We start from the raw sequence: 18,242 nt of genomic DNA on the forward strand, positions 1-18,242 counted from the left end.
GAAATAAGACTGCAAAACAGTGTTTAAATAAAGTATTTAAGGAGATGGCCCAACTGAGATATCAAATAAGCCTGCAAAGTGTTTTATAGAAAAGCATTTATGGAGATGGCCCAACTGAGATGTCAAATAAGTCTGCAAACTGTTTTATAGAAAAGCATTTATGGAGATGGCCCAACTGAGAAGTCAAATAAGACTGCAAACTGTTTTATAGAAATGTTTTCATGAAAGCTTACACTGTCATGAAATTATTAGCAGGCAATCCTAAGGTGTGTGTATAGTGAGTGTAATGACTTACATGTTTCCTGGAAACACAGAAGTAGTCCTGGGAACCAGTCTCTGCATGGGCATTGGGCATCAGTCTCATTCTCTTCACACATGTTCGCCATTTGTTCTCTATAATAATAATAATAATAATAATAATAATAATAATAATAATAATAATACATGTAATAATAATGCTGCTGATGATAATACATGAACAATAATAATAATAATAATAATAATAATAATAATAATGATAATAATAATAAAGCTCATATTAAAGCAGGTGACAAAATAAATGCCAGAGAAAATATTTATCCATGCTTGGTACATTTATGCAACATGATGGGTATAACATAGTAGAAGAACATGTTAACTTTCTAAGTACACTTGTGGCCATCACCAAAGACTTTAAATTTTCAAGGCATCTGTTTAAACACGAATCAATATATTTATTTTATCTGTGATGTTCCTAGCTCCTTTTTTTGCAAAACTACTTTCAGTATGTATGTATGTATGTTTGTATGTATGTATGTAAATATGTATGTATGTATGTGTGCATGCATGTATGTATGTATGTTGTTATTGTTGTTATAGGGTTTAATGCCATTTTTCAGCACACGATAGGCTATACATGGCGGCCAGTATTAATGGTGGAGGAAGAACCCGGGAAAACCCATGAAAGAACCACCGACCCACGAGAAGCTAATGTATGTATGTATGTATGTATGTATGTATGTATGCATGCATGTATGCATGTATGTTGTATGTATGCATGTATGTATGTATGTATGTATGTATGTGTGCATGCATGAAATGTGTGTGTATGTGTGTGTGTGTGTGTGCATGTGTGTGTGTGTGTGTGTGTGTGTGTGTGTGCAGTTCTTTTTTTTACAACACTCCAGCATAAAAGCAGCTATGTAATGCCAACTAAAGGTAAAGTTCCAAAAATGTAAAACTGAATTTCACAACAATCTAGGAGCATAGACCCTTCACAATAAATTGTATACACTGCATTCCTTTATTAGGTGCAAGATTTTCTTGGGTGGTATGACCTCATACAGTTTCTAAAAGCAGTCAAATCAAAATACTTCTGTCTCACAATATGGAAATCAAAACACTTGAGCACAATATGTTCCAATGTCATTGAACACTGGCATGGTATGCACTCCAGTCAAGGTTCCCTCTTCAGTATGTACAAGTCAGGCATGTGTGTACGAGTCAGGCATGTGTATACAAGTCAGGCTTATGTGTACAAGTCAGGCATGTATGTATAAGTCGGGCACGTTTGTCAGATATGCAACTGGCACAGTACCACAACATCTCTCTGATTTGTTCTGTATGAGTAATGCCACTCTCAAACAGTGGGTCTGATGTTCGTATATTTTTTGTGAAGTTTTAATTCTATATATTTTGCCAAGTATGATGAACTTGATGATTTATACAATATTTTAAGTCAGTATATGGAATCTTCCATTTGGAAATGGGTGACTGCAGTTCAATTTTGTCTGCCTTTCATTACCTTTTATTCCAATGTAATTAGGCAGCCAACTGTCCAGAATACCTTTCCCAGATTATATGATGACATCCTGCTTAGGTAATGTCTGGGATATTAACAAGCTGTCAGACTGAAAATTTTGCAAGGCTTTCAATATGGAAAAAGAATATTAAAAAAATGATAAAAATTGTTTTTTTTTAGGGGTTTCAATGTAGTTCAAAGCTTTGAGTATGGCTGTAATACTATCCATTAACTGACTCAAGATAGTACCATTGGTTTTTGCAATAGACAGTGCCATGGGGTTTTGCAATAGACAGTGCCATGGGTTTTTGCAACAGACAGTGCCATGGGGTTTTTCAATAGACAGTGCCATGGAGTTTTTCAATAGACAGTGCCATGGGGTTTTGCAATAGCAGGTTGAACTTTTTTTGCATTTTTCAAACTGTATGCATGCAGGAACATGTGACTATAACAGGAGACTCTGATTTTAGTGAATATACTCAAAGAAAGGAGGGTATTTGTAGAAGACATTTTGAATTTACAAAGACCAATTATTAGTTTAGACAGTTTTTGAGTAATGGTGGTGGTGCTTTAGGAATACAGAATTTTGCAATATTTTCCAAACTGATTTTTGCTATTATTAAGTGAGGACAGATTCCTATGCCAAAAGCTTGTTCTGAATGTACAGTTTTGGTGTTTGGGCATAAAAATTGCATCATATGTGGGGTTAATGGATTGGAAGATAGTTTGGTAGATATTAAAGAGGCATCATGAAGAGGAAGTTCTAAATGCTCTCAACAAAGTCTAATTGTGTCTCAAGTCAGGTATCTAGAGTAAGACTTAAAAGCTGATCTGTACACAACTCAGCCAGAGTCGAGTTTCAATCTTACCTGTATAACACGAGCAAAACCTTCCAATCTGCTTCCCAAATGGTGTTTGTTGTGACTCGCATTAAATTAGAGCTTTTTGAAATTTATTACTAAGGTATCTAATACGTGGAAGAAAAGCTAGTTTATGATTGAAAATAAGCCCTAAAAATTTGCTCTCCTCCACAACAGGGATAAGATAACAGTCAAGACAGGAATAAGATAACAGTCAAGACAGGGATAAGATAGCAGTCAAGACAGAGCTTGGGATCAACATTAATGAACCAATTTCTTTTTTCAGACAATTTTTAAACTCTTTTTAAGCTTATCTGTAGTTGATATTCAGTAGTATGTATACTCTTTGATTAAAAAAAATCAGAGTTGCAAAATTATATTCTCCATGTTATGGAATGGTGGTGCAGGAATCAATGGTGGAATCAAAAGTTAATAACTGACCTCCCTCCTTTGTATCTGTGCCACTTTTAAACTTGGCTTTTACAGTCAGGTATGCTACATAGTAATTCTTGAACTGGATTTCTCCAACCTATAAAACATGCAAATCATTAACACACGTTTCAGTAGCAATGTTTTTCGATTATTTATTTAACAATCTTACTGTCATAGCAATCACAGAAATTTGAAGCCTCTATTAATAATTTTGGGCACATTTTCCAATAATGTAATTCTTTGCATTCTTTGAAATAGCAATCACATTTTTAAACAATGATGAAGCTGAAAAAGATCTTGTAACATTTTTATAGAAGATTTTTAAAAAAGACATTTACATGTATTGATACTTCATTTTAAAACTAACATTCAGTGTAAAGAAATAGTTCTAACTTTGCTCTCATTTGATCCAAGTAAATATCACTTAGTTGAATATTCATAGTTCATGGAGATATCATTCATTGCATAAATTAATATTCCTACAGAGTACATGGGAATATCATATTCATTGCATAAATTAATATTCCTACAGAGTACATCGGAATATAATTTATTGCATAAATTAATATTCCTACAGAGTACATGGGAATATAATTTATTGCATAAATTAATATTCCTACAGAGTACATGGGAATATAATTTATTGCATAAATTAATATTCCTACAGAGTACATGGGAATATCATTCATTGCATAAATTAATATTCCTACAGAGTACATGGGAATATCATTCATTGCATAAATTAATATTCCTACAGAGTACATGGGAATATAATTTATTGCATAAATTAATATTCCTACAGTGTACATGGGAATATAATTTATTGCATAAATTAATATTCCTACAGTGTACATGGGAATATAATTTATTGCATAAATTAATATTCCTACAGAGTACATGGGAATATCATTCATTGCATAAATTAATATTCCTACAGAGTACATGGGAATATAATTTATTGCATAAATTAATATTCCTACAGAGTACATGGGAATATCATATTCATTGCATAAATTAATATTCCTACAGAGTACATGGGAATATCATTCATTGCATAAATTAATATTCCTACAGTGTACATGGGAATATAATTTATTGCATAAATTAATATTCCTACAGAGTACATGGGAATATAATTTATTGCATAAATTAATATTCCTACAGAGTACATGGGAATATCATTCATTGCATAAATTAATATTCCTACAGAGTACATGGGAATATAATTTATTGCATAAATTAATATTCCTACAGTGTACATGGGAATATAATTTATTGCATAAATTAATATTCCTACAGAGTACATGGGAATATCATTCATTGCATAAATTAATATTCCTACAGTGTACATGGGAATATAATTTATTGCATAAATTAATATTCCTACAGTGTACATGGGAATATAATTTATTGCATAAATTAATATTCCTACAGAGTACATGGGAATATCATTCATTGCATAAATTAATATTCCTACAGTGTACATGGGAATATAATTTATTGCATAAATTAATATTCCTACAGAGTACATGGGAATATAATTTATTGCATAAATTAATATTCCTACAGAGTACATGGGAATATAATTTATTGCATAAATTAATATTCCTACAGAGTACATGGGAATATCATATTCATTGCATAAATTAATATTCCTACAGAGTACATGGGAATATCATTCATTGCATAAATTAATATTCCTACAGAGTACATGGGAATATAATTTATTGCATAAATTAATATTCCTACAGAGTACATGGGAATATAATTTATTGCATAAATTAATATTCCTACAGAGTACATGGGAATATCATTCATTGCATAAATTAATATTCCTACAGAGTACATGGGAATATAATTTATTGCATAAATTAATATTCCTACAGAGTACATGGGAATATAATTTATTGCATAAATTAATATTCCTACAGAGTACATGGGAATATAATTTATTGCATAAATTAAAATTCCTACAGAGTACATGGGAATAGCATTCAATATTAAATTAATATTCCTACAAAGTACATGGGAATAGCATTCAATATGAAATTAATATTCCTACAGAGTACATGGGAATAGCATTCAATATTAAATTAATATTCCTACAAAGTACATGGGAATAGCATTCAATATTAAAATTAATATTCCTACAAATTACATGGGAATAGCATTCAATATGAAATTAATATTCATACATGGGAGTATCATTCAATACATAAACTATCACACATTCAGTTATGAATAAACTACAATACACTGTTACTCAATGAATGGTAGAAGTTGGTTAGATTGTAAGATTTTAACATAAAATATTATTTAATATCAGATAGCCAAATCATTAATACCCTAATATTTGCTGATAAGTCAGTTCCAACAACCCATATCTACCATCACATAATGCAGGGCCTTTGTTATTTGTTCTAAACATCAGGTGGCATTGTGGTTAGAGCATCTGCCTCAGATGTGGAAGATTGCGGGTTCGATCCCCGGCCAAGTCGTCTCAAAGACTTATAAAAATGGTAATAACAGCTGCCTCGCTTGGCATAATGTGACTGGGTGGGACATGATGCTACATCTCTGCAGCATGATGACCCATTGCTAGATGTCACTATAAACTGCCACTGCAGACATGATAGCGATATGACGGAAAAATTGTTAAAGCTACGTTAAAAATCAAAATCACTTACACACTCACTCACGAAATATCAGAACAAACAAACTGCAAGGCCAAGATCTGTTGGTGCATAATTTGATGGAAACTCTGGGTCTGTGCAATTTGCAGCTGGACTCATCTTATAAGCAAGTACATACAGTACATGGAGAATGTAAAGTCATGAAGCATCATATTGTTAATCATTGTATGCTCTGATATTTTCAAATTTAGCAAACTTTGTGTGAGAGTATTAGATGTTTATTAGTTTCCTTAATGTAAGAATATCAGAGACTCATTACCATATATACTTGCTCATATGTCAAGTCAAACTGTAAACAACAAAGATCCTGATCTGCCGTCGTATTATGCACCTGCAGATCAGAGACTATCTTGTTTGTTCTACTGATTATTTCTCACAACCTGCACAGAGCCAGATCTGCTGGCACATTATGTGATTATGGATCTGGGTTTGAACAGTTTGCAATTGGATTCATCTTATAAGCAAGCGCATACGGTAGTTTCCTAAATGATCATACTTATTTAACTGTCACATTTTTTCTTTTGTGAAAGAAGCTGCTGTATGATCTAATATTTGTAACTCCAATAATATATGTACTAAGGTAGGTAAAGTTTAATATTATGTAAGTATGCAAATTTATCAGTTTGTTTATTCATCTGCATATCTGTAGACAAATTTCTAGAAAAAAATGGAAAAATACAGATAAATATATAATCATCAAGGGAGTAGGGGTCTCAGATTTTATGCATATTCATCACAATACTATAAAATTCACTTGTAATTCCAATAAAATGTTCAAGTACCTTGATTTAAATTTGCTTGAATTAAAACACTAGAAACAAACTACAACCAAACTGGTGCAGTGAATCAAAACCAATACATTTGTGTAAACTTGTCCCCGATACCAGAAACAAACTTTAGCACCCTTCAATTGGGAGACATGTAGTTTTACATCAAACACACATTTTAACTTGAACATCACAGGTATTATAAACTATATATAACATTCTACAAATGCCTCAACAATGCTTTCCTAGAGAGACAGTGTTCAAGTATAGAAACCTGTGCTTACAGAGATGGAAAGATGGATGAAAAGAAATGACAAATATGGAAAGTCCAAACTAATTTTACTTTCATTTTAACAAAAAAATATTAATTTTGTCTCTAAATATTTTTCTTCAAAAGAAAGTTTCAAATGTTTGACACAATTACACATGACATTTAGATATATTGAGCATGGAAATGACATCTTCTTCACATGGTAAATACTGGAGAAAAAAGCTCTAACTTTACAAAATGTATGCATACAGCAGTAGATGCTTTTTTAGGTTAAATTTTGTATCTGAAAACTTGTTTTCATGGATTAATGGATACATTAATTCTATAGCTATTGATATGGCAATAACAGAATATCTCCTTTACTAGTATAAATATTCAGCTTTTATATATATATATATATATATATATATATATAAACCAAGCAAAGGTTTGAGGTGTACAAGCTAAATAATCACATATGTACCTACAAAATGATATGATATTTGTTGATAATTGGTCTTCAAAACTTTGGCTTAAAATGTCATTACAAGCTGTAGAGAATATATTAGTACTGTATATTCATAAAAATTGTTCTGTTAAATTAAAGCTTTGATTATCAAATGACAACAAAGTAACTTGCTGAACAATAGTGACTACATTTTCTGTGCTACTCAGATCTGTGGGCAAGTGATAAATTATGCAGGACAAGTGATTGTTTTACACATCGGATCTGGTTCTAGATTGTTTGTAGCTAGTTGCAAGTGATACACAGTTAGATACATTAAGATCAAATAACAGTTAAGAGGTACACAGCTAAAATTAAAATAGATCAAAGCAAGGCAAACCTAAATACCTGTCATATTAGTATATTAAGCTTAACTACTAGCATGATAAGAGTAAATCCACAATCATTTACTTTAAGAAAGCTGTCTTTTATTGTCAGAAATCATCTTTCAGCATAAACAACATGCAAATATCAAAATCTGTCAGATAAACTGGATATAGGGAGATTACTCAAATACAAATATGAAAGGAAAATAAACACTAACTCAGGTAACAAAATCAAGTACATTGACCACAAGGTAAGTGAAATATATATATATATATATATATATATATATATATATATATATATATATATATATATATATATATATATATATTCAGGTGCTTAACTTTTACACAGAGTTTATGTTGAATGGAAGGGCCTGTAACTACTACATTCAACATTTACAGTTTCTGCTGATGTCCCCATACATGATTGTTAGGGTTAGGCTGGCCTAATGTTGGCTGCATCTTGCAGAAGACCATTAAACCAACCAACAGTTTCACCTATTACAAAGTCAGGTTCACTAGACACCTGACCAGAAACCAATGGAGTAATCTGTGTTGTCATGAGGCCAACTGCAATTGCCCAAATCAGCAATGGTAATAAACTATTGTCCAATGGTGATTCATTTCAATAAAAGCATCAAAGCTGACGACTGAACATTTTGTCACGTTGTCTGCATTTTTTGGGGCCTTTAAGTTGCCGATGTCTGCTAGTGTAAAAACACATCAACACGGACCTTGATCTTCCATTATATAATGCACATGCATATCAAGGTACATGTATATTTTGTTTGTTCTACTTCTTATGCCTAACAAACTGAAAAGACCCAGACTTGCCAGCATGTCATGCAATGGCAGATCTGGGTCTGTACAGTTTCCATGTGGATTCAACTTATTAGAGTATAAATGATAGCAGTAATTCGTCTTGTGTTTTTTTTTGTAAAGAAAACATTTCAGGGAATGGAAAGAATTATAAAACAAAATACCAGTTAATAACTGGCATTGACTACAGCTGAATGGTAGCAAAATACTCTAGTTTAGTCCATTTCTGGAATACTCCTTACATGTAATTGAACATATCAGTATTTTTCAGGGCAAATATTTGTGACTAATTTGAAAATTTTACTACCAAATGAGGTAGTTGTTTTGAAGTATATAGTCTACAGTGATCCATACTTCTCTGAAAACTTAACCGTGTTTTACAGTTTTGTCAGAAGGAAACCAATGATCAAATTCAACATACAGGAGGTACAGTAATTAAGTGTACATCATTCAAATTGTGGAGGCCTTAAAGTGTCACATGGTGTGAAGAAATTTGTATTTTGGGATTTGGGGTTCTTCTTTTGATATAATAGTTCATATCTGTAACCTTTTAAAGAAAATTAATGATAAAAGGACTATGTATATGAAAAAAATAGAAAAGACATTTTTTTCCAAAATTTAGTTTCCATAAATTAGGTGACACTGACATCCTTCTATGCAGTTTCCACTACAGATATTAGTTTTTTAAGTACTTCTAGACGAAATAATACATCTATCAATAATGAAAACATAAATTAATCATCATAAAGGTCATTGTAGCCAGTAATGCCAAAGTAAAATATAGCATTTATTCAGGTTTGTATGAACAAAATTAGAACAGTACTCAACAGATGTATATTAAAAATTGTTAATATTTTATACGGTGGTATGTCAAATCCATTTCTAACTAGACTCAGACACTTATAATTGTTTATCAGATAAACTTACTGTATATATCTGTGTGTGATAGATACAACCACAAACTGTATAGACTTAAATCTCCCACTGTAAAATGAAAAGTGTAGACTGGTCTGCAGACAAATTATGTGACAGCCCATCTACATCTATCTTGTTTGCATTTGGATGCACAAGAACCACTGAAATTGAAATATGTGTGTGTACATGCATGATTGGATTTTTAATGTAGCTTTTACAATGTTTCAGCAGCTGCTTGTACCATTTTTATAAGTTTTTGCAATGACTTGACCAGGGTTTGAACCCACGACTTCCCACATCTGAGGTGGATGCTCTAACCACTGAGGCCACTGAAGCAGTCACCAAAATTGAAATATACCCAACTGAAGTTTGATAGAGTCCACATACATGTACATGTACTAACATTCAATATCAATTTAAACATTACATTTGAAACACTGATCAATTACATTATGACAGTATGACAGTAAAATATTGATAAATTACAGTATGACAGTCAACCACTTCAGTGGCCTAGTGGTTAGAGCATCCACATCAGTTGCGGGAGGTTGCAGGCTTGAACCCTGGCCAAGTCACACCAAAGACTTAGAAAAATGGTACTAACAGCTGCCTCACTTGGCATTCCGCATTAAGAGGTTAGTGCTAGGACTGGTTGGCCTGGTGTCAGGATAAGGTGACTGGGTGGGACATCATGCTACATGTCTGTGGCATAATGCCCTAGTGCTAGACATCACTATAAGCTGTCAGACTGCAGACATCGTAGTGATATGACTGATATTTTTAAAAAAATCTATGTCAAAAATCCAAAACACACACACACACATTATGACAGTCAAACACTGATCAATTAAAGAGTGAAATTAAACACTGATTAATTACAGTATGACAGTATTAAACTAAAAAAATACAGTATGACAGTCAACACTGACAAATTACAGAATGACAATCAAACACTGATCAACTACAGTATGACAGTAAAACTCTGACCAATTATAGAATGACAATCAAACACTAATCAGTTACAGTATGACAGCAAAACACTGATACATTACAATATGACAGTCAACACTGATCAATTACAAAACAACAGCCAAACACTAATCAACTACAGAATCATAATAACATACTGATAAATTACAGTATGACAGTCAACACTGATCAATTACAGTATGACAAATCGCTGATAAATGACAGTATGACAAATCACTGATAATTTACAGTATGACAAATCACTGGTCAATTACAGTATGACAAATCACTGATCATTTACAGTATGACAAATCACTGATAAATTACAGTATGACAAATCACTGATAAATTATGGTATGACAAATCACTGATAAATTACAGTATGACAAATCACTGATCAATTACAGTATGACAAATCACTGATCAATTACAGTATGAGTCATACCTGTTTATCATTAAAATTAGGAAACACCCAAAATTTGTTCCTAATTTTTTTTACAACCTGAAGTGTTATGCAAATTAAAATTCAAGTAGAGACATATATTATCCTTTTGTTTTGATTAAAATTTGTTAATCTAATTTGTTATAAAGAGATTAGTTTATTATCTATGTTTCTTGTCTAGAAGTGTAGTAGCTCATACAGACAATTTTGTAATATGACCCCAAATTCAGAAAAATACTACATACTCTCACTTGCACACAAGTCTCCACACATTGTTAACCATGTAAAATTTGCATGCTTAACTTAGCTGTATTCATACAATCCTACTTCCTATCAATGACTTTGTTACAGCAGTAGAATGATTCTGAAAATTTGGGGTGATAAATTTTGTTAAATTTTGTTACACACATGTACTGTGCAAAAGAAACACAGTTTACCAAAGTGCAGAAGACACTGATATGGAATGTTGTAGAATTCTCCATTAAATATCTTTAAATAAAATTCCAAACCTTTTGTTTCAAACTATCTAACAGCACAAAAATGTTAAAAACTGACACATGAAAGGCAGTATAAACAATAAATTTATTATTATCATGCAAAAATCATAATGAAGTTTGATTTGTATTTTTTAATGTTCAATTCATTTGCCTGCATGTCTAATCAAAAAATTCCCCAAACAATATACATGTACTTTCAAAATAAAAAAGCTGTACACATACTGTATGTTTAGTGGTACATGTACTATTTTTTTCTATAGGTTTCTGATGAAAAAAACAAAATATATATAAAACTTTATTAAGATATTATAATTGGCAATTACACATATCCAATTTAGTATGATGGATCAGTCATATGATCTCTGTATCTGCAAATAAATCCATTTTCACATATATCAAATTTTATTGCAATAATATATGGAGAACTCTACTCTCTTCCAATGAAATTCTTACCTCATCTACATTTTCCTCCTTCTTCTAAAAGCATAGCAGAAAAAAAAGATTATTGAATTCTTTGTTAGTGGCATGAAATCTAAGAACAATTTTTCAGTACCCCTCACCAACTATTAAAATCATGTCCTCTAAAGGGAAATGTAAGAAGCACACTAAATTGTACCTTATGATTCCTCGCAATTTTTTTATCTATTCATTTTCAAACTGTTGACACAATATAGCCAACATTGCACTGATGAAACTCTTTACATGCAATACATTTATGTAGTCACTTTTTGTTCTTCATTTTTATACATATGCCTATTACACATTGCCAAATAACATATGGAGAGATGTACCACAGTGTCTTTTATTCATTCATTTAATTTCTTTTGTCTGATGAATGTGTATGGAAAAAGTTCTTTTCTACAATTCATTTTCGTTTATTTTACTGCTTTTACATTTACTGTAAATTACATTCTCAGATGAATTTTAAATGCTCCTAAGTGAAAAAGGAAAAATAAATTTGTATAATTCCTATTAAACTGAACCTAACATGTAGGTGAATACATAAACAGCTATTAGTTATTCTTCATATTAATACATGAGGCAAACACATATTCCAGCACCTATAGATCTACAATCAAACTTGCCCTAATGGTCACCTATATTTGGCAGACATCTGGCGTCAATGGCATTCTCAATTCCCCTCATGAAATTTCCTCTGTAAAAGTCACGTATTAAACATTCACCTGTTGTCCACTGTCATTGGGCAGTGTTTCCTAACCAAACACTGGTTTCTAACCATTTAAGGGGTGGTCACTAAACATACTGCAAATGAAGCATTGTTTTCCCAAGAAATCCATGATTTAGGTAGAGACCTATCATGTCTATTCCTATCTTGCTTATAGTCACTATATTCAAGTCAATCTATTAGTGTAACTTTAAATGTGCTAATCTCTCCACTGTTATTTAAATAATCCCAATGAAACTATAATATTGCCTAGAAATTCATTGGTGGAATTAATACTACTTTTTTGGGGTGGGTGGGTATACTGATGACTGTTTAAAATGTATTTATCAGAGCACATTAACAGTGAAATAATTTTATCCATGAATTAGTTTTCATTTATCAACTTAGACCTATTCAGCAATTTTTATTAGTGTTTATTGATAAAAGTAATTTTTTGGGGATTAAATCTGGTAAGCTCTTTGTTTGTATTGTTAGCTATGTGTTGCTAATAATGAACAAAATCCAATTCAGTTTTCTTACTCTGTTCACTCTTTTGGATAGTTGGATTGTAATTATTTATAAAGAAAAAAGTTGGATTGTAATTATTTATAAAGAAAAAGTTGGATTGGAATTATTTATAAAGAAAAAGTCGGCTTGTAATTATTTATAAAGAAAAAGTCGGACTGTAATTATTTAAGAAAAAAACGGAACCAATAAAACAATTTAATAGCACATAAAAGTCTGCATAGATCTGCATACACAAAATGCATTCTTGTACCCAAAAAACAAACTGACTGTCACAACACACATACCAAATCTTTATTATTTATCCATCCATGTTTGAGATTAAAACATTCACAGGCATGTAACCATTAGGTTATTCTTTTGTGGACCAACACTTGGAGTCACTACTTTATGTAAGATTTTCCATTAGTTCAAAGTTTTCAAGAAATACTATGTCAAATTCTTCAAAACCATAGAAGCGATGAAAGAAACGCATGCACATTTGATTGTAAATACATGAAAAGAAGTGCTTTAACTTAAAACAGCATCATTAGCCTTTGAACAAGGGTGACCTGTCAATAACTGGGTTGACACTTTCCATATTCAGCACGGATCTTTTACTTGACAGCTGATGCCAGCAGCAATATACAAACAGCTTAGCAAACTACCTACTTAGCAAATATATAAAGAATTCATGAATGAGAAATTTATACAGTGAATTCTTTAAATAGGAAATTATGCCTGAAATAATGATGATAATAATAATAATAATAATAATAATAACAATTCATGCAACAATAGTACAAAAACAATAATTTTATTAAGTACAAGGTATTTGTTCAAGAACCAAATCTGATAGGTTAAAGTGCATTCACAAATCACCTGTGTCTAAAGGATAGATAGACCTTTACCCATCATTGACTGCTATTGACAGGTTTGACTGCATATGCAAAACAATGCTGGAAACCAGTATGCTTGTTACCCAAGTTAAGTAAGCTGATGAAATGATAGCTTAGAGCAAACACCTGTCACCAACTAATATTTAAGTTTTAATTTTATTCAAACAATATAAATTTAATTTAAGCCACTAAAGAAATCTGAAATTCGAAAGAATCACACCTTTTGTATATTTCATCAAGGATAAAAATAAGAACTCCACATTAACCAACAGACTGAAATGAATGTTAAATGACTCTTTGATCAATCAGAAAAAGAACAGTGTCTTATGCCCAGTCTATCAAAATGAGCTAAATAAGTACTGTATATTAAATTCATAGGAAATATTTCAGCTGCAAAATCTAGAGCTTAAAGAAAAAGCATTCGTAATATTCATTAGCTCTCTACACGATGAAAATAAAATTACAGTGTTTACATAGTAATTAATCACTTTTTAGGGAATCTCTGCAGAACTGTAAATCATGCAATATTCTAGGCTTCTGGTGTTGTTCCATAGATCAATGCTTAAGTTTATTTACAATGTAAGTATTCTTCAAAATGCATTAGAGTTGTGTATTAAGTAAGGTTAAAATAACAGTCATTATATGGGCAATAACACATCATTTCTTGAAATAGTTTGAAATAACAACCTATAGTAAAGTACGTATTGCTTGGGATCATGTTCCATGATAGCACACATGAATGTAACAAGTTCCAGACAGATGTCAGTAAAAACATTTTGGTCTTCAGTGAAAGACACACATGTAATACTCAGCATTGTTATATATTCTACTGATGTCTCAAAATCTCCTGATAGAAAAAATGTGGGAATGAGAGAAGAAGAAAAATATACACTAAATACTTTCTGTTGCCTTTATCACTAATATCAATAAAAAGAAAATATTCTTCTTGTCACTGGTAAACTGAAGATATCAAAGAGGAAGAGATATATCTGAGTAGGAAAGGAAATCAAGAAGAATCCAGATTATAACCAATTAACATCACATCTATTTCAGGAAATTACCAAGATAGTGATTATATGCATTCAAAAGGAGCAGTAAATTTACACTACTGTCATTGTTTAAGAAGAAATATTACATAATAAAACAATTATATTTAGGGTAATAGCATTGCTAAGGGAGGCCAGATATCTTTTCTGGGTTTTTCATTCACTCTTCACTGATGGGCTTTGCTTATGTGTTAGGTTTACATTCCATGAAAACTGCAATATACAAAACTGTTGCATAACTTCAGCATTTTATTATTTTGTTTTCATGAAAAAATTAACATATATTTATGCAAAAACAGAACTTTATCCAATTATAGGGCTTTATAAACTTTATAAAAATAAGCTTGCCCTCAGGCTGACCACACAATTTAACTTGTGCTTGGGACTTTTGAGCTTGTGCCAGAATATAAACATACTATGAAGGCTACAAAATAAGGAAAACAAACAATATGTGATACATATATATATATATATATATATATATATATATATATATATATATATACATACATGCATCAAGATAGACAGAGACTGATAGATAGATAGATAGATAGATAGATAGATAGATAGATAGATAGATAGATAAATAGATAGATAGATAGATAGATAGACAGATAGATGGATAGATAGTTAGATACATAGATAGACAGACAAGGGTTTTGAAAATAACCAGGATTTTAAGACAGTGAGAGAGAAGGTGAGATTACTTTGATCTGTAAAATTAAACCTAACCAACATGAGAACAATGTTAAATTTAATTTAATCCTGTTTTAATATATTGTAGTGGTTTTCTTAATCAACTTTTCCACCTAAAGTTCAATTAACTGTGCCGATTTAAGTACATGTACCTATCCAGTAAGAAAAAAAGGGCAAATTGAGTATCAAGGTCAAATTGAGTCCATTACTGAAATATTCCAATAGGAATCAACAGCAGCAGCAGCAGAACATGAGATCATTTTTCAAGTCATATTTTCTAGCCAGGGAGATTTATTAATCCATGATGATTGTAACTTGTTCAGATTTTGTAGCAATTCATACTGTATATTTTTCTTTCAAGTCAATTTATTTGATTTGTTTATGAAAACTTCATCATTTCCTTTCTGACCTAGATACTAGCAGACTCATCTCTTCCACTACATCACCAATAATGAAAGTTAGACTTTCTATAAAGATTTATTTATTCTCACATTAGAATGATTTAAGAACACTTATTTTATTCATTTACATGTACTTATCTATTACCATCCAGTCACCCTGAAATAAGTGAGATGCATCAAAACAATAAAAATCTTTTAAGAATGGTTTGAAAACATTTTTTATCATTTAATTAGTTGCGAATTAGTAAGTACAGTATGTACATGTATTGTAATAAGTATGTACATGTATTAGTCTCATGTAACTATCACATAACGATAGGTAATGAACCATATGGGAGAACCAGATTTTTGATACACAGACTGCTCTTTTTAGGAATGGAAGCTAGACTTTCTGTAATGATTTTTTATATATATTTTTATTTTTATTCTGAAATATTTATTTTTATCCATTTACTTATTGCTTATTATCTAGTCACCTTGAAATCAGTGACATACATCACAACCATGTCTGACAATCTGTGTTCTGAGTGAGTACAGGTATGTGCTGGTCTCCTGAAATTATTATGTAAATAACAAATGATACACACCACCTGTAGGTGCAAGAGTTTTGGTGAAATAACCATGCTTTGAAATCCATGAGACTGAACATTTGAGATGAGTGTCTTTTATTTTCGAACAAACCCCCATCATGAGTTATGTAACAACTATCACCTAGTCAATTTGAAATCATTGATAAGCATTACAAGAATTTTTCACAAGCATATTTTGTACAGCCACCCAGCTCATCACGTTCTGGAGTCTAATAACAGACAACTTGTGGCTAGATTAGGACTTAAAAGGAATCTAATAACAGACTACTTGTGGCTAGGTTAGGACTTAAAAGGAGTCTAAAAACAGACTGCTTGTGGCTAGGTTAGGACTTAAAAGAGTCTAATAACATACTGCTTGTGGCTAGGTTAGGACTTAAAATAGTCTAATCACACTGCTTGTGGCTAGGTTAGGACTTAAAAGGAGTCTAATAACAGACTGTTTGTGGCCAGGTTAGGACTTAAAAGGAGTCTAATAACATACTGCTTGTGGCTAGGTAAGGACTTAAAAGGAGTCTAATAACATACTGATTGTGGCTAGGTTAGGACTTAAAAGGAGTCTAATAACATACTGCTTGTGGCTAGGTTAGGACTTAAAATAGTCTAATCACACTGCTTGTGGCTAGGTTAGGACTTAAAACGAGTATAATAACAGACAATGTGTGGCAAGGTTAAGACTTAAAAGGATTCTAATCACAGACTGTTTGTGGCCAGGTTAGGACTAAAAAGGAGTCTAATTACATACTGCTTGTGGCTAGGTTAGGACTTAAAAGGAGTCTAATTACATACTGCTTGTGGCTAGGTTAGGACTAAAAAAAAGAGGTCTAATAACAGACTGCTTGTGGCTAAGTAAGGACTTAAAAGGAGTCTAATAACAGACTGCTTGTGGCTAGGTTAGGACTTAAAATAGTCTAATCACAGACTGCTTGTGGCAGGGTTAGGACTTAAAAGGAGTCTAATTACATACTGCTTGTGGCTAGATTAGGACTTAAAAGGAGTCTAATAACAGACTGCTTGTGGCTAGGTTAGGACTTAAAATAGTCTAATCACAGACTGCTTGTGGCAGGGTTAGGACTTAAAAGGAGTCTAATTACATACTGCTTGTGGCTAGATTAGGACTTAAAAGGAGTCTAATCACAGACTGCTTGTGGCTAGGTTAGGACTTAAAAGGAGTCTAATAACAGACTGCTTGTGGCCTGTTTCGGACTAAAAAAAGGAGCCTAATAACAGACTGCTTGTGGCTAGGTCAGGACTTAAAATGGGTCTAATAACAGACTTCTTGTGGCTAGGTTAGGACTAAAAAAAGGAGTCTAATAACAGACTGCTTGTGGCTAAGTAAGGACTTAAAAGGAGTCTAATAACAGACTGCTTGTGGCTAGGTTAGGACTAAAAAAGGAGTCTAATAACAGACTGCTTGTGGCTAGGTTAGGACTTAAAAGGTAGCAAATCATATATATTTACAAATATTACAATTTAATGTAACTGACCAGTTCAAGTATTAAAACTGATTTCCTATATGTCAAAGCTTGCTTCAAACAGTAAATGTTCACTTTATCATGTTTGTGTGAGAAAACCCAAGACTGACCTTGACATAGACTAAAAGATGGAAATGACAGACTAGACTTGTGCATGTATCACGTAAAATAAGGACTAAAAGATGAAAGAAACTATAATTTATGTAACAGA

General features: G+C 31.8%; 1 protein-coding gene across 3 annotated transcripts in view; it reads right to left on the bottom strand.

The window, feature by feature from the left end:
- Nucleotides 1–18,242, bottom strand: part of LOC149787567 (nicolin-1-like) — a 47,824-nt gene that overhangs the window by 25,425 nt on the left and 4,157 nt on the right. For 2 of the 3 annotated variants that reach the window (XM_089973716.1, XM_089973718.1), the window contains exons 2-4: nucleotides 11,712–11,735; nucleotides 3,082–3,169; nucleotides 296–393 (exon numbers count right to left, since the gene is read on the bottom strand). In XM_089973716.1, the coding sequence (XP_089829842.1) occupies nucleotides 296–393; nucleotides 3,082–3,169; nucleotides 11,712–11,735 (210 nt within the window). The remainder of the gene's footprint in view (nucleotides 1–295; nucleotides 394–3,081; nucleotides 3,170–11,711; nucleotides 11,736–18,242) is intronic. The other variant, XM_089973717.1, reaches the window with a different exon arrangement.

The sequence above is a fragment of the Sinohyriopsis cumingii genome, chromosome 11 (assembly GCF_028554795.1).
Source record: "Sinohyriopsis cumingii isolate HCF-2022 chromosome 11, ASM2855479v2, whole genome shotgun sequence".
NCBI classification, from domain to species: domain Eukaryota; kingdom Metazoa; phylum Mollusca; class Bivalvia; order Unionida; family Unionidae; genus Sinohyriopsis; species Sinohyriopsis cumingii.